The 17468-nt window shown below is 46.4% G+C and overlaps 1 protein-coding gene across 8 annotated transcripts in view; it reads left to right on the plus strand.

Annotated features, from left to right (window-relative positions):
* Positions 1-17468, plus strand: part of KATNI (katanin interacting protein) — a 233051-nt gene that overhangs the window by 127010 nt on the left and 88573 nt on the right. For all 8 annotated transcript variants that reach the window (XM_011710206.3, XM_011710197.3, XM_011710198.3 and 5 more), the window contains 2 exons: positions 2349-2616; positions 6367-6498. In XM_011710206.3, the coding sequence (XP_011708508.2) occupies positions 2349-2616; positions 6367-6498 (400 nt within the window). The remainder of the gene's footprint in view (positions 1-2348; positions 2617-6366; positions 6499-17468) is intronic.

A 17468-nucleotide genomic window follows, 5' to 3' on the forward strand; every position in this document is an offset into this window, starting at 1 on the left:
GGCAGAAGGCAAAGAAGGAGCAAAGTCACAGCTTACATGGTGGCAGGCAAGAGAGCTTGTGCAGGGGAACTCCCCTTTATAAAATCAGCAGATCTCGTGAGACTGTTCTCTACCACGAGAACAGTATGGGGAAACTGCCCCCATGATTCAGTTATCTCCACCTGGCCCCGCCCTTGACACATGGGGATTATTACATTTCACGGTGAGATTTGGGTGGGAACACAATCAAATCATATCAAAATTCCCATTTAAAAGGAGGGCAAGTAAAAGGGAAAAAAGAGGAATCACCAAACCCAGGCAATTTTAAAGCCCAATGGGCAAACTCCATTAGCTTTCAAGGCCTGGAAATAATTCTCTGTGGTTCGGGGCTCTGTTCTCTTGGCCCACAGCTTCATCCTTGGAGTCATTCTTCCTTTTTCAGGAAGAGCAGCCTGTGTTTGTAGATGAGCCATTTCATCAGCCAATTTCCTGCCCGTAGAATTTTGGGGAGTCTGACAACCTTCTTTCGTTCTGTTCTTTCTTTCTGCCATTCAGTCCAAGCTGGCAGTGTTTCTCCTGGTATGACATTCTCAGAAGTCATGTGGGACTCCCATGTATGTCTCTAGGATTTGCTCCTTTAGACAAGGGACTCCTCTGCAAATCTTTCCTGGAAAATCCCCCCTCTGTCCTGGCTTCCGCTGAGATGTCTAAGAGGATCCATGAGCCACATGTCTAATCTCCTGAAAGAGCCCTCCATACGACTGAATATTTTGCACTTTGCATCCTTCTGAGGTACAAGAAAAAAGGTTGTCCAGCCACACCTTTAGTTTTCTCTCCATAGCATACTTTCCTGACAGTGAATCTCCTAATTTTAGAATCTTCTGCAATCTGGATAGGCTAAAAATCATCCAAATCGCCAAGTCCTGGTTCCCTTTTCCTTAACAGTTCTTCCCTCAGTCTGTCTCTTTCCTCTCACATTTTGCTTTAAGCAGCAGGAGAAAAACAGACTGAATCTTCAGCACTTTGCTTGGAAATCTCCTGAGTTAAATATCCAAGTTCATCTCTTACATGTTCTGCTTTCCACAACACTGTAGGACACAATTCAGCTAAGATTCTACTGCTACATAACAGGATTCCCTGGGCTCCAGTTTTCAGTTACATGTTCATTTCCTGAGTCCTCACCAGTGGTGTCTGTAACATCTATATTTCTATCATGGGTCTGTGTAGGATGATTTCTCTAAGATGGTAAAAGTGTTCTATACGGTGTTCCTCACTTCCTCCTGAGCCCTCAGGAATTCACAGGTTCCAGGGATTAGGACATGAACATCTTTGGGGAGCCCTTATTCAGCCTACTGTGATAACTGTTATGTTTATTGGTCAATTATCAAACCTTTATTGATTGCTTCTCATTTTTTAGAACTACATTGGATAGATACTATACAGGCTACAAGGGGTAGTATAGCTAGGCTGACCAAACATACTGGTTTGCCCAAACAGAGTCTCACTATGTTGCCCAGGCTGGTCTTGAACTCCTGGTCTCGAGCAGTCCTTTTGCCTCGGCCTCCCAAAGTGATGGGATTACAAACATGAGCCACTGTCCCAGCTCCGTTTATACTTTTTTTGTCCCAGTGTAAATATAGTAGTGCTCGCTTTCTCTCTGAAATATCTTGGTTTGGGTGATTCATGTCCTGGTCACTCTAAGTATAGATCTTAATGCTTAGCCGTAAGGAATCTACAATTTCATGTAGACAAAAGAAACATGAAAAAAATCGTCAAGCAGTTGTAGTTAAGTGCTAAATAGTATGACATTTAGATGCTGCTCAACACCCTACAATATGCAGGACAGCCCCCAACGACTACCGGCCAGACATTTTACCATCTGGGATTTGAGGGTCATTTGGAGGCCTTTGGGAGTTCATAGTCAAAGCGTGGTCCCTGGACCAGCAGTATCAGGATCACCTTATTAGAAATGCATTTCCTCAGGCCCCATCCCAGACCCGCTGAATCAGTGGGTGGGACTCTACAATCTGTTTGAACAAGCCCCAGATTTTAACAAGCCATATTGTCTGTTTCTCTCTCCCTCTCCTTCACATGTGCACTCCCCCCTCCCCCACCCCACCTTCCCCCAGCATCTCCAGGATACAAACACCACAGTTAATATTAACAACACTGCTCTGTCCAGGGAGTTGCTCATTTTCCCCTGCCCTTTGTTTTCTCATCTTCAAAGCAGCGACAACACAAGGGTTGAGATAATATTGTTAAATGTTAGTTTGGGGAGAATAATTCCTCGGTTCAAATGATCTATTTTCAAATAAGTTTTTCTCAAGGTACCATATTTATCTCTCGTCTCTCTTCTGGGCTTTTTGCAGGAGCTGAGAAAAAGCCTGGAACTTAGTGTAAATCTACAAAGGAAACAAAAGGATTGTTCCAGCGATGAGTATGACTCTATCGAGGAAGACATACTCTCCGAGCCTGAGCCAGAGGACCCGGCGCTGGTGGGCCATCCCAGAGATGACCGCCCTCCTTCCAGTGGGGTTTCAACACAGAAAGATGTTCCCGGGGAACAGGAGACAGAAGGACGCTCTGCCCTGGGCCCAGACACCCTCGTGGTGCTGGAATTTAACCCAGCTTCCAAAAGTGAGCTCTGTCTTGTGTATCATTTCTTTGCCATTGGTGTCTCTGCATCTAATAGCAGGACTTAAACTTCCAGTGGTCCTTTGAATTCCACTTTGGTTAGAGTGTCTCACAGGCCAGGGGGGTATATCAGTCAGGTCTCTGTTGATTGCAAGGTGCAGAGCTTCCCAAAGGCTTCCTCAGGGCCCTGAAATTCCAGATGGTAAATTCCTGGCAGATAGTTGGAGGTGTCTGTTCTGTACATTGTAAGATGTTTTGCAGCATCTACATACCAGTTGGCTAATACACAGTAGCTTAAGCTAAGAGACTATTTATTGACTTGAGTAACTGAAAGGTTCTGAGATGTAGCAAGACTCATTTTCTCCCCTCTCTCTCTTCCTCTCCCTTTCCCTCTGCCTCTCCATCTCTCTCCCATCTCCTCTCTTCCCACTCCCTTTTCCCTTCTGGCCTCTTCCCTCTCTCTTCTCCCATCTCTGTCTCCCTCTTACTCTCCTTCTCCTTCTCTGCTTTCCTGTGTCTTGCTTCCATTCTTAGTAGACTATCCAACATACAAAGGCAGAATTGCCTTTAAATAAGACACTGACTTTGCAACCTCTCAGAAAGTGAATTTCTCTTTCCCCAAAGGCCCCAGCAAAAGTCCCGGACCTGGTTCTCTAACCCACAGGGGGTCACATGCTGTCTTGGATTGGATCACCGTGGGTCTGATTGGCCAGGTCCAGCCAATAGGACTAAGGGGTGTGGTTATCACCACCCAGCCACATGATAGTGCAGTAAAGCTCTTATCTCCAAAAGAAACTCAAGGTGAACCTGAAGGAGGGAGGATGCTGGCACACACAGGGTCACATGCTGTCTCTGATTGGATCACCGTGGCTCTGATTGGCCAGGGCCAACCAATAGGACTAAGGGGTGTGGTTATCACCACCCAGTCACACGATAGTACAGTAAAGCCCTCATTTCCAAAAGAAACTCAAGGTGAACCTGAAGGAGGGAGGATGCTGGCACACACAGGGTCACATGCTGTCTCTGATTGGATCACCGTGGCTCTGATTGGCCAGGGCCAACCAATAGGACTAAGGGGTGTGGTTATCACCACCCAGTCACACGATAGTACAGTAAAGCCCTCATTTCCAAAAGAAACTCAAGGTGAACCTGAAGGAGGGAGGATGCTGACACGCAGAAACAGCAGCGTCCAATGGAGGAGGTTTGTCAAGAAAGATCTTGGAAAGTAGAACAAGCAAAACGATTGGTGAGGGGCAGGGAGGAGAGAGGAGGACTTGGGAGGTGAAGAGAGGCCTACTTGCAACCGTCTCCATCCTCTGTTCCTAAGCTTTGACTCGGGCTGGTCTGGCCTCTGCCTGCACCTCTGTCTCCTATTCATGTGCACTCTCAAAGCTGGGTGTGCCAAGAGAGGACAATCTTTTCTGAACCATGGTAAACCTAAGGAAAGAGAAATGAGGGAATGTTTGGAATCAGACGCTATGTCAGTTTGTGAGGGTTGCCATGACTAAGTACCACAGACTGGTGGCTTAAGCAGCAGGAATTTACTGTCTCATAGTTCTGGAGACTGGAAGCTTGAGATCAAGAGTCAGTTTCTTCTGAGGCCTTTCTTTGCGGCTTGTAGACGGCCATCTTCCTGTGTCTTCCCGTGATCTTCCCTCTGCGTGTGTCTGTGTCCTAATCTCCTCTTCTTGGGAGAAGTTATATTGGATTAGAGCCCACCCATTTGACCTTGTTTTTACTTAATTACCTGTTTAAAGACCTTGTGCCCAAATACAGTCAGGGATACTGACAGCTAGGATTTCAGTGTATGAGTTTGGAGGGGGCTGGGCACAGTGGCTCATGTCTGTAATCCCAACAGTTTTGGCAGCCAAGGCGGGAGGATCAGTTGAGTTCCAGATCAGCCTGGGAAACATGGCAAGACCCCATCTCTACAAAAAAATTTTTTAAAAAATTACCCAGACGTAGTAGTGCATACCTTTAGTCCTAGCCACTTGAGAGGCTGAGGCAGGAGGATCACTTAAATCTGAGAGGTTGAGGCTACAATGAGCCATGATTGTGCCACTGCACTCCAGCCTGGGTGACAGAGTGAGACCCTGTCAAAAAAAAAAAAAAGAGTTTGAAGGGGACACAGTTCAGCCCTGGAAAATCCACACCCAATAATGGACATCTCCAGAGAAGACATTTGTCCATCAGACATGCTGTCACCATGTTTGTTCTCACCCCAGACCCTGCTTGGGCTGTTCCCTCTGCCTGGATGACCACAGTCCCTTTCCTCTCCACTCAGAACCCTGAAACCTGGCTCTCTGCTTTTCCCTCCAGACTGTACTCAGAAGTTGCTTCTTGCACAAAGCCTTCTTCACACTCCCACCGCATCCACTTAGGCCAGCTCTCCCCTGTGCTCCCGTAGCGTCATCATGGCGCTGGGTTCACTGGCCCCAGTTGTCTTTCTCTCCACCCACCACACCTGCCCATCCACCAGCCTGTAGACACAGGCCGGCTCTTACCCTCCGCTTCCCCAGCATGCAGCACACGCCTGGCACATTGCAGCCCCTCAGGGAACCTTTGCCAAAGGAACAAAGGTGTTAGGCGCACCTGCGGGAGCAGCAAGTGGTCAGGGCAGTGTTAATAATGGTCCCATGTGGGGCCCACTGGGCCTGCAGATGGCATGGCTGCAGGGGAGACGGGGAGGGAGGGGACGGAGCTCTAAAGAGGTGACTGAGTCTCCACCCTGGAAAAGCAGGGGACCTGACAGCCATTCCTGGGTGTGAAGGGCCAGGCCACAGAACAGTTGATGCCAGGTACAGTTCGAGTGATGCTGGGGCATAAAGTGAAAAGAGAGAATTTGAATTTCTTGACATTGTGCATGTTTTGTTTTGTTGGTTTTTTCTGAGATAAGGTCTTGCCCTGTCACCCAGGCCGAAGTGCAGTGGCACGATCGTAACTCACTGTAGCCTCAAATTCCTGGAAGTGATCCTCCTGCCACAGCCTCCAGAGCAGCTGGGACTACAAGCACGTGCCAACACCCCTGACTTTTTTTTTTGGTAGGGGGTGGGGACGGAGTCTTGCTCTGTCCCCCAGGCTGGAGTCCAGTGGCACAATCTCAGCTCACTGCAACCTCCACCTTCTGGGTTCAAGCAATTCTCATGCCTCAGCCTCCCAAGTAGCTGGGATTACAGGTGCCTGCCACCATGCCCAGCTAATTTTTGTATTTTTAGTAGAGATGGGGTTTCACCATGTTGACCAGGCTGGTCTCAAACTCCTGACTTCAGGTGGTCCACCTGTCTTGGCCTCCTAAAGTGCTGGGGTTACAGGCGTGAGCCACTGTGCCCAGCCTATTTTTTTCATTTTTCTTTTTTTTTTTTTTTTTTTAGAAACAGGGTCTCACTATGTTACCTAGGCTGGTCTTTAACTTGTGGGCTCAAGCAATTCCCCCACCACGGCCTCCCAAAGCACCAGGATTACAGGTGTGAGCCACTGCCTGGCCGCCTAGCCAAGAAACATTAAAATTTGAAAACCTGTGCATGTCCTAAAATCTTTTATGTACTTACCAAAATGTGGTGCTGGGCACACCATGGCTCTCGGCAAACTTGTTTCATCGCCTGCATTATTCACATCTCTAATCCCAAACTACACAGAGTAGTTCCATAGACATTTGTTGAATGAGTAAGTGAATGAATAATGAACAAACGCCTGAACAGAATGCCCAACTTGCTTGCGCTCGGTGTCTTACATGAAACATTTGTTTTCCTACAGGTCATAAAAGGGAAAGGAATTTGTCTGCAAAGCGGAAGGACAATGCTGAGGTTTTCATTCCCACCAAATCTGAGCCAAACCTGACTCCCCAAGCCCCTGCTGTGCTCCCAGACCAGGAGAGGATATGCTCCGGTAAGAGTTCTGGGGGCCCCTGAGCAGGGGAGCAGGGCTGGGGCTGGGTCACTCTCTGGGGTGCCTTGATGGGAGGTTGCACTTCATTACCCTCCTTGCAGAGGGCTGAGCTGCCCTTTAGCAAATGTATTAGTCAGGGGTCTGCAGAGCAACAGAATGGAAAGGATATGGAGGGAGAGTGAGAGAGAGAGCTTAGGATAAGGAACTGGCTCATGCAGCTGTGGAGGAGCGAGTCCTCTAGTTCAGGGGCCACCGTGCAGGAGGAGCCTATGTCGGAGGTGAAGTCCAAGGCAGTTGACTGGAGAAGTCGCCCTCACTTGGGGGAGGGCTGGTCTTTTTGTTTGATTCAGGCCGTCACCTGATTGGCCGAGGCCCACTCAGATGGTGGAGGGCAATCTGCCTTACTCTCCTGATGAATATGTTAATGTCATCCAAAAATGCTCTTTCAGAAACACTCAGAATAATCTTTGACCAGTTATCTGGGTTCCCTGTGGCCCAGTCAAGTCAACGCATAAAAGTAACCATGAGAGCGACTTTCTGATTCCACCACCAAGATGTGGTTATCATTGAAAATTTCTTCTATTTATTTATTTATTTTACTCTTAAATGAACTTGCTTACTTCAGATGAGTAATAATATGTACAAATGGCACACAATTCTGAAGGTACAAAAGAGTTGATGGTGAAAAGACCAGCTTTGTCTACGTTCTAATGACATGAGAGGTTACATTTATTCACTACTTAGGATGAGCCAGCCACTATTATAAGCTTTTGCTTCTATCATCTCATATAATCCTTATAACTAGCCTTTAAGGTAGGTTCTGCAATTGTCCCCATTTCACAGATGAGGAACTGAGGCACACGGCAGGCAAGTGGCAGCTGAGTCTTTGTAGCAGGGGCTGCCATGTTGGTTTACATTTCAACAAGATTCCTCTGGCTGCCACGTGGAGCCTGGCCTATAGGGAGCTGGGGAGGATGCGAGGTGACCAAGGAAGAGACCAGGTGGTTCAAGATGTAGAGGGTGGGGGCTCAGTCTCGATGTTACCAGGGGATGGATCCAGACAGTCATTGGGCTTGCTAGGGAGCCAGTTGTAGGTATGAGATTAGTTGTGACTTTCTATCTTAAACAACCTAGGGTAAGAACCTGGGTGTTGGGGAGCCTGCAGTGATGGGGGGCCATGGCTTGTCATGTGGCTGAGTGCTATGGTTTGAATATTTGCCCCCTCCAAGACTCATGTTGAAATTTAATCCCTAATGTGGCAGTATTGAGAGGTGGGCCCTTCAAGAGGTGAAGAGGTCATGAAGCTTGTCCAGTGGATTAATGCATTGATGGATTAATGGATTAAAGGGTTATCATGGGAGTAGGACTGGTGGCTTTATAGGAAGAGGAAGAGAGACCTGAGCTAGCACACTCATCCCCTCACCATGCACTGCCTCGGGACTCTGCAGAGTCCCCACCAGCAAGAAGGCCCTCATCAGAGGCAGCACCCTTGACCTTGGACTTCTCGGCTTCTATAAGAAAGAAATTCCTTTCCTTTTGGTATTACCTAGTTTCAGTTATTCTGTTGTAAACAACAGAAAACAGACTAAGACACTGGGGTATGATCTGAGTCTGTGTCACTAGCAAAGGAGACTGAGGCAACCCAGGTCCCGGAGCTGGGATCTGTGCGTGCACAAGCCATGCAGTGCCAAGACCCCTGTCCTAGGTCTCTGATCGCATCCTGCTTCAGCCTGTAACAACCAGGAAGAACTGTGGCCAACTGGAACCTGCATCCCAGTGGGGCCTTCAAAGTCCCACAAGCAGTGGCTCAAACAATGGAAATGTATCATCTCACAGTTCTCGAGGCTGGAAGTCTAAATTCAAGGTGTTGGAGGAGCCAGACTCCAATGGGGCAGAGCTAGCCCCAGACTGGTTGCTGGGGACCTTTTGGTGGGACCCAGAGCCTGGAAAGAGGCCTGCCTGGGGCCCGAGGAAGGTAGGAGTGGGAGGCAACCCTGTGGCATGTCAAGGTTCCTGCAGCCGATAGCGTCACAGAGCGTCACGCTCGCATTGTTCAATAGATAACGGAGAAATGATCTGTAGGGGTCAAGAGCCAAATAGAACATGTAAGATGTCAGAAAAGTCTGACAAATTTTGGTTCTGTCAGCTTTGGTGAGATGGGAGCCGGGAAGAGGATAGAGAGGAGAAGGAGGCATGGGGCGAGATGAAGGCCTGAGTCCGCTCTTGGAGCTCCCTCAGCAGGTGGGGAGTGGGGGTGGCAGTCCCAGGTGCTATTGTTCCTTCTGCATCTCCTGGATTGGCCTCACCGACTGCTGTTCAGGATGACAAGTCTCCAGTCTATGCTGCTGGTACTGTCTTCACTATCTGAGCCAATCTAAATGGGTTTTCAGAAGTTCCTCCAAAACAAGTTGGTAAAAAAGTATGCCACTGCACGAACCCCCCTAGAACCCCTAGTAGGGCAGGGGTGGCTCAGTGGTGGTCGTGTACCTTTCCCAGCATCCTACTAAGCTAACCGGGACTTCCCTCTTTTGTATATGTGCCAAGTTTGCTTTTTTTTCCATATTCAAGTAACAAAATTAAGAGTCAATACTTACAAAGCACTGAACTAGCTCCCAAGCTGTGTGTAGGACCACATATGTAATCTTGCATTTAATTATCCACACAGCCCCATGCAATAGATACTGCTATTATCAATATTATTGTACAGAGGAGATGGAGGCATAGAGAGGTTAAGGAATCTGTCCAAGGTCACACAGCCTGTAAGTGATGAAGCCAGTATTTGAGAACCTGGACTGCAGAATCTCTGCTCTTAACTACTCCACTATAAGCCCCTCGTGTGCCAACTGAACTATTATTTGCTTAATTACCCACATTAGTTACCACTTACTTAATACCCACATCAGCCTAGTCCTAAGCAGTAACATGCCTGAAAATCGGAGGTTTGAGTCACTTGTTATATACTTTTTTCTCATGCTCATCAATATAAATATATTACTGTTAGTATTTTAAAAGTTGAATCGGGTATCAACTAAAATCATCTGGCATAGTGCGTTAGTTTGCTAGGGCAGCCATAACGAAGTACCACAATCAGAGTGGCTCAAGCAATGGAGACGTATCATCTCACAGTTCTCAAGGCTCCAAGCCTAAATTTAAGGTGTTGGCAAGGGTCATTTTCTGAAGGCACTGGGGAGTGGTCCATTCCAGGCCTCTCCTAACTTCTGACAGTTCCTTGGCTTGTGGCAACATAACTCCAATCTGTACATGGTATTCTCCATGTATGTCTCTGTCTCTGTGTCCAAATTTGCCATTTTTATAAAGACAGAGAAAAGCCCAACCTAATGGCTTCATCTTAACTTGATCATCTGCAAACGCCCTATTTCCAAATAAGGTCACAGTCACAGGTACTAAGGGTTAGGGCCTCAATGACCTTTTTAGGGGACACAGTTCAACCCATAATATATGCTTTCATGTCCAGCACTTTGAGAAAGAGAGCTTAATTAATTTATGATTTGCCTTTCTCCAAAAAGTTCTGACATGGACTAACAAATTTTATATACAGTAGGTAGTGCAAGACTTTGAAAAGTCTTTCACGAGGTCGGGCGCAGTGGCTCACGCCTCTAATCCCCGCACTTTGGGAGGCAAAGGTCGATGGATCGCTTGACCCCAGGAGTTCGAGACCAGCCTGGGCAGCGTGGCAAAACCCCATCTCTACTAAAAACACACAAAAAATAACCTGGGCATGGTGGCACACACCTGTAATCCCAGCTACTCGGGAGGCTGAGGCAGGAGAATGGCTTGAACCCGAGGGGCAGAGGTTGTAGTGAGCTGAGATTGCACCACCGTACTCCAGCCTGGGCAACAGAGCGAGACTCTGTCTAAAAAATAAATTAAATAAATAAATAAATAAATAAATAAATTGAGGAAATGAAATCAGAGAGAAAACAAGAGTAGAAAAATAAGATGAAACCAGGGGGTGAACAAATGAATGCCTAAAGTAGTCACAGTTGTAACACTGAGCTTCCTGGCCACCGTGGCAAAGCAGCATGCGTTCATATAAAAAACACATGTCACTGGGTCCATTTAATAAAGATCACATTACCAGCTGTCCCTGGTATTTATTTCCTAGGGCGGTTTGTTCCATCATTACTCTTAAAGAGGATACTATTTTAGGTAGTGGAATTCTTATTTTGAAAGGTTTGGAGCTCAGCCTTTCCTTCTTCAATATACTTGGCTCTAACATAAGTCAAATTTGAAGAAAGAGTTCTGTGGCTAAGAGGAAAGCTGAAAAGCCTGGCATTGTCACTACTCTCACACTGAAATGGGATTGTGGTAGAGCCACATGTCACCTAGATATTAGGCTGTAAAGGCTGTAAAGTGCAGGAGACCAGAGTTACCCTTAGAAATCCCTGAAATTGATGAGTAAGTGCAGCATGTAGGGTTTATATAGATGACCTCATACAGATATATCAGCTCTCAGTAAGCCCAAGACAGTCAGTCTCTCCTCCAGTGTGGGAAAAATCACAGCTTCTTGGCTGAGCCCCAGAAGAAGCAGTTGGCCTTGTTTAACGTCAAGGTTGTAGGGGAAATGTGTGTTTTTAGACACCGGCATCATGCGCAGGGCACTGGGATGTTCACACCACCAGAGGCACAAGGAACCTGAAACTTCCTAAACGTGCGGCAGAATCACAAACCAAGTCACTCTCCTTCAGACGACATCTGGAGGGTGGGCTGCTTATATGCTTTACTCTGTATCTGGGGCCAGGGAGGGATGTCATTTTTGGTACACACAGAATTTGACTTTTTGTATCTTCTAAGGGAATTGAACCTTTTATCATTATGTGTTGTCTCTCTAGTAATGCTTTTTGCCTTAAAGTCTACTTTGTCTGACATAAAGCTACTTCCAGCTGTCTTTTGGTTAGTGTTTATATGGTGTACTGTTTTTTATCCTTTCACTTTCAAACTTTCTGTATCTTTATATTAAGGTTTGTCTTACAAGCAGCATGTAACTGGTATTTAGTTTTATCTTCTAACAATCTATGCGTTTTAATGGGGGCATTTAGTCCATTTATGTTTAATGTAATTGCTGATATTTGTGAGTTTACATCTACTATCTTATTGTTTGCTTTTTATTTGTTCTTCCTGTTTTATGTTTCTCTTTCTCTCCTTTCTTGCCTTCCTCTGAACTGATTGCTTTGTATTATTTCTCTTTTTTCCTCTCTATTAGCTTGTTAGTTATACATTCTTTTTTTATTATTATTCTAGTCATTACCAAAGATTACAACATGCATTCTTGACTTATTAGGGTTTACTTTAAATTAGCAAGTTTACCACTTCTCATTTAGTGGAAGTATCTTACAAACTCTAGCTCCATTTTCTCCTTTCCCAACTTAAATACTATTGTCATGCATTTTAACTCTCTCTAGCTTTTAAACACCACTAGACATTATTTCTAGTGATTATTACTACTGATTCTTATTACTAGACGTTATTACTATTTTATATAATCAGTAGTAATTTGGATTCGCCCACATTGTTAACCTTTCTGTGCCCTTCACTCCTGGCTACTTCCAGGTCACCCTCACTCCCAGACTGTAGCCTCTGAGCTTGTTGCAAGCTCTGCTCAACTTCTCAGCCTTGTGGCAGCTCTCATCAGAATCAGTAGCACCGTAAGAGGAAAGGCCTCCAAGAGGTTGGATCTACGTCTCTGAGTTTCTTTCTCCAGTGTACTATTACCCCTATAATTCTTCACAGCCCTGTTCACTCTCCATGCCTTCAAACAGATCTCTTTTCTTCAAATAGATGTTTTAAATATTTAAAAATATTTTCTAGGTTTCCTAGTTGTGTTCCAGAGAGAGGTTGGTCCGAATTAGGTAGTCTGCTATTCCAGAAGTGTAACCTTTTGCTTGTACCCCATAAAGAGTTATTTCTCCCCTTGCCCCTTTTTCTTAGGCTAAGCCCATAAAATTGAACTTGTGTCAATTAAATGTGCGTGTGATGCAACTCCAAGAGAGCTTCATTCCTTTCTATCACTGCAACTGTCCCTAGCTCTAATGAAAGGGCCTCATGTCCTGTGTGACTCCAGCCTCAATCCATAAGCCTTCCAAAAAAGCTAATATAATCTCCTTCCAGAAACCTGTTGTCTTCTTGAGGATGAAAGAACATTAGTCTTTAATGCAGAAAGTTTACCGTCCAAGTTGTCAGAGTGCTCCAGGAAAGTGATATATCTAAACCACTTTTCCCAGACAAGCTGCCAAGCACAGAAATAAAGCAACACCCCTCAGTGCGAGTGAATTAGAGGAACTCGACAGCCCTGTGCTTCACGTTCCTGTCAGGAAAACCCACAGCAGCAAGACCATTCTGCCAAAGTCCAGAGACTCCTAATATATTAGCCAGCGCCCATTAACAGCAAGTGGCAGAAACCCTAATCGGCCTAAGCAACAAAGGAGAATGTCTTGCTCACAGACCTGAAAATTCCAGAAGGGTAGATTTGGCCCCAGGGATGGTGGGATCCTGGTGCTCAGATGGTCTCTTGGGAAGCTGTTCCATCACTTAGCTTTACACTTCTCTAGTCCACAGGTTCTCAAACTTGGACATGCATCAGAATTACTTTTGCAAAGCCAATTAAAACATAGATTATTGGCCAAGCATGGTGGCTCATACCTGTAATCCTAGCACTTTGGGAGGCTGAGGCAGGAGGTTCATTTGAGCCCAGGAGTTCAAGACCAGCCTGGGCAGTGTAGTGAGACCTTGTCTCTATTTTGTTCTTAAATAAAATAATAATTTAAATAATCAGATTGGCCGGACATGGTGACTCTCACCTGTAATCCCAGCACTTTGGGAGGCTGAGGAGGGTGGATCACCTAAGGTCAGGAGTTCAAGACCAGCCTGACCAATATGGTGAAACCCCATCTCTACTAAAAATACAAAAGTGAGCCAGGCATAGTGGCGGGCACCTGTGGTCCTAGCTACTCAGGAGGCTGAGATGGGAGAATTGCTTGAACCCAGGAGGCAGAGGTTGCAGTCACCCAAGATCGCGCCACCGTGCTCCAGCCTGGGCAACAGAGCAAGACTCCGTCTCAATAAATAAATAAAATAAAATAAATCAGATTATTGGGCCCCAATCCTAGAATTTCTGCTTCAGTGTCTCTGAGGTAGAGGTAAGTGTTTTAATTCCTAGCAAGTTCCCAGGTGATCCTGACATTACTGGTTTAGAGAACACACTTTGAGACCCACATCTCTAGTTACTACCAGGCAGCCATTTCATTTGTGGCCCAGAGATGGCCCCCAGTGGCTCCAGGCTTCCTTTACTATCTGCTTTGCAACCCTCAGGTGAGAGAGACAGTTCTTTTCCTAGTTCGAGAACCAGCTCTCTCCTGAACCAGCCTCCCTCCTCCACGGTCAGGGAGAGGCAGTCTGGCATGGTCCAGGTTGAGCCAGCAGTGGGGTCAGATCTGTACAGTTCCACTCCAGCCAGGGCCAGGAGTGGGGTCATATCCACCCAAAAGGCTGAGAAAGGTGAGGAAAGAATGGTTCCCTGGAGGAAGCCATGGGTACTGTGAAGATCATGGTGCCAGACAGACAAAAGCCACTGCTATCCATTTCATAGCTGGCCAGGCATGGTAGATCATGTCTGTAATGCCAGCATTTTGGGAGGCCGAGGCAGGTGGATCACTTGAGGTCAGGAGTTTGAGACAAGCCTGGCCAACATGTCAGAACCCCGTCTGTACTAAAAGTATGAAAATTAGCTGGGTGCGGTGGCATGTGCCTGTTGTCCCGGCTACTCAGGAGGCTGAGGTTGGAGAATCACTTGAACCTGGGAAGTGGAGGTTGCAGTGAGCTGAGATCACGCCACTGGACTCCAGCCTGGATGACAGAGTGAGACTCCATCTCAAAAAAGAAGTCAGCCACATAGGACATTTTGCCACAGATTCTACAGAGGCAGTGTAGAGCAACGGACTATAATATCCAAGAGTAGAAGTCATTTAGTCTGGGGGCCTTGATTGCTGTCCTTGAAAATCACCTACACTCCTGGGCTCAAGGAGAGACAATGGCAGAATGAAGACAGTTAGGGCTGCAGACAGCACCTGCCATCAAGACAAGTCCCAAAAGAAGCTTTAGAGATGAGAAGAACACAGGCCTTGACAAGCCAAGTCTGTCGGCTAACTATTACTGCCTGACAACCCACCCCAAAATGTAGTGGCTTAAAACAGCAACCGTTTTATGATTGCTCATGAGTCTGTGGGTGGACTGGGCTGTTCTCTAGTGAGCTAGCAGGTGGCTAGGCCAGATGGTCTAGGACAGCCTTACTCACATGTCTGGCAGTTTTGTTTGTCCTGAGGACCTTGGCTAGGACAGCCCATCTTGGTCCCATAGAGTCTTATTCTCTAGCACTAGTGATTTCAGGGCAGCAAGAGAGGACAAGCCCATGCCTGGGTACTTTTTAAAGACTGCTTGGTCATGATTACTAATGTCCTGTTAGCCAAAGAAAGTCACCAGGCAAGGCTGGCTGCCATGCCTCATGCCTGTAAGCCTAGCAGTTTGGGAGGCCGAGGCGAGAGGATCACTTGAACCTGGGAGTTCAAGACCAGCCTGGGCAACAAAGTGAGACCTCATCTCTACAAACAATAATAATAATAATAAAGTTAGCTGGGTGATGTGGTGCATGCCTATGGTCCCAGCTACACAGGAGGCTGAGGCAGGAGGATGACTTGAGCACAGGGAAGTCAAGGCTACAGTGAGCCATACTCATTCCATGGCACTCCAGCCTGGGTGACAGAGTGAGACCCCATCTTAGATAGATAGATAGATAGATAGATAGATAGATAGATAGATAGATAGATAGAAAAATAAATAAAAATAAAATGAAAGCCAGCAGGCCAAGCCCAGGTAGAGAAACAGACACCACCTCCTAATGGAAAATGCTACAAAATCACATTGCAGCAGTCCACATACAGGGATGGGGGAATTTGTGGTCACTTGCTGCCGTTTCCGATGCCATAGGAAGTAGGTAGTCTGATAACATTGGCCCATTTTGAAATGCGTGGAGGATTTGGAGCACTCAGGCTTAGAACATTGTCCCAGGGCACACTCTCCCTTCCCCACCTCCCTCTTGGCTTTTAGAAGTGAGTGTGGACATCTGAAGACAAAACAGGGCTACGTCTACCATTTCCCTGCACTTTTTGCCACACAACATAGTGTACAGCTTCAAGGCCTACGAGGCATGTGACCACAGGGAGTGGGGTGCACTGTGGAAACTGGAGCACTTCGGCCCCGTCGAAAGGGGGCGCCATCACCCAGCTCCAGCCAATGGTTCCCATGTGTGAATACTGTTCCAGGGTTGCCATTGCCAGATGGTATTACTTTTCAGGAGATGCCAGGAATCCCAATTTTCAGGTGGATTTCCTTTTTTTTTTTTTTTTTTTTTTTTTTGAACTTGGCATCTATTTTCAATTTTTCTAAAAAAGTGAAAGTGACACAATACATCTCTGTAAGCAGGTTATGCCTGTGGGCTGCTGGTTTATGATTGCTATAATAGACTCTTGTCCTTAAATTTCATATTCGCCATTTCGGTGGCTTCCAAGGTGACCTCCAAGGCCCCTTGCTTGTAGTAAGGGGTAATTTTGCTGAGACTCTGAATTTGAGCTTTTCAAGTCACAGCTGGTGGCTGGTGAGCCAACCAGTGGCCTCGTGCCCTCACATCTTCTTTGTGACATGTGTTGCATTCATGGTAAATTTCCTGAATTGATACACCTTTTGTTTGTCTGTGAGAGAGAAGAAAGCCAAACAGTGGTGAAGCGAAGAGAAAGCGAAGTTATCGGAAGAGGAATGGTTCTCAACCAGAAAAGAGCAGTTTGGGAGAAGTTAAAATGTTCTATTTGGCTTTTGCTGGTGGCACAAATTGACTGTGTGAATAGATCCACCAACCTCTAGATCTGTGATGGGAATAAATCCACCATCATGGGGTGTTCAGGCTAGCATTCACCCAAGTGAGCGGTGAGAGCATCAAAAAGAATTATAAGGTGGTTACCTCGTGCGTGCGTGCATGCGGTGTGAGGGAGTGTCCAGAGGGAATGTGATTTTGGAGAACGCGGGCACCGTGTAGGACGGTTCTGGAAAGCTAGGATGGGAAAAGCTCTGGTAGTGGAGCGGCAGCGTTGACTTTCACTTGGAGACAGGGTGATGTAATTTTAAAAGGCACCTTCTTAGCATAATATGACTCAAAGGGCATGGGCAGCTCCTGGTGATCATGCTGCTGCTGGAGGAGCATTTCCTCCCGAATGAAAGATTTGCTCAGGGGCAACAGGGTCTGTGCAGATAAAACTGGTCTCTACTGAAGAAAGATGCCTTTGTGAATCTCCTTGTCTAAGAGGAAGTGAGCATAGGGCTGCAGCGGCCAAGGACAGATCGTCCCACCTGCTCACAGGTCATGAGACGAGCTTCCAGGCTACCTCAGAGGCCCATTGTTCCATCCCAGCCCCAGACTGATGAGGCACAAGAGGAACAGGCTCTTGCCCAAAGATTAGCAATAAAAAGATAAGGGTCATCACATGGTTCTTTTTAGATAAATTTTATAAGTGCTCTATGCGAGAAATGGTGAAGGAGCTTGTGAATTTCAGGTTCTGCTTGTCCTGGTGCTGCCCAAGCCTTCTACCAACGCTGGTGTTTGCACCCCACGTGTCAGGTGCTGGCTTATTTGTTTAGCTTTGCACACAATCTTGGTCCCTTATTTATGGAATTGTCTATAGGGTCTAAAGGGAGCTTGAGTTTTTCAACTGTGCTTTACTGCAGATGATGGAGAGAACCATGTGGTTTGGTGATATTCACAAATACTTAGATTTACAAGGTTTGGGGTTGAAGTCATTTTTCATCCATCCATTCAGCAAAAATTATAATGCCAGGCATCAGGGATATAACAGTAAACAAGATGGGTATGATCTCATGAAGTAGGTGAGGCTCTACAAGAACTGAGC

Source organism: Macaca nemestrina, chromosome 18, assembly GCF_043159975.1.
Source record: "Macaca nemestrina isolate mMacNem1 chromosome 18, mMacNem.hap1, whole genome shotgun sequence".
Classification (NCBI taxonomy): Eukaryota; Metazoa; Chordata; class Mammalia; order Primates; family Cercopithecidae; genus Macaca; species Macaca nemestrina.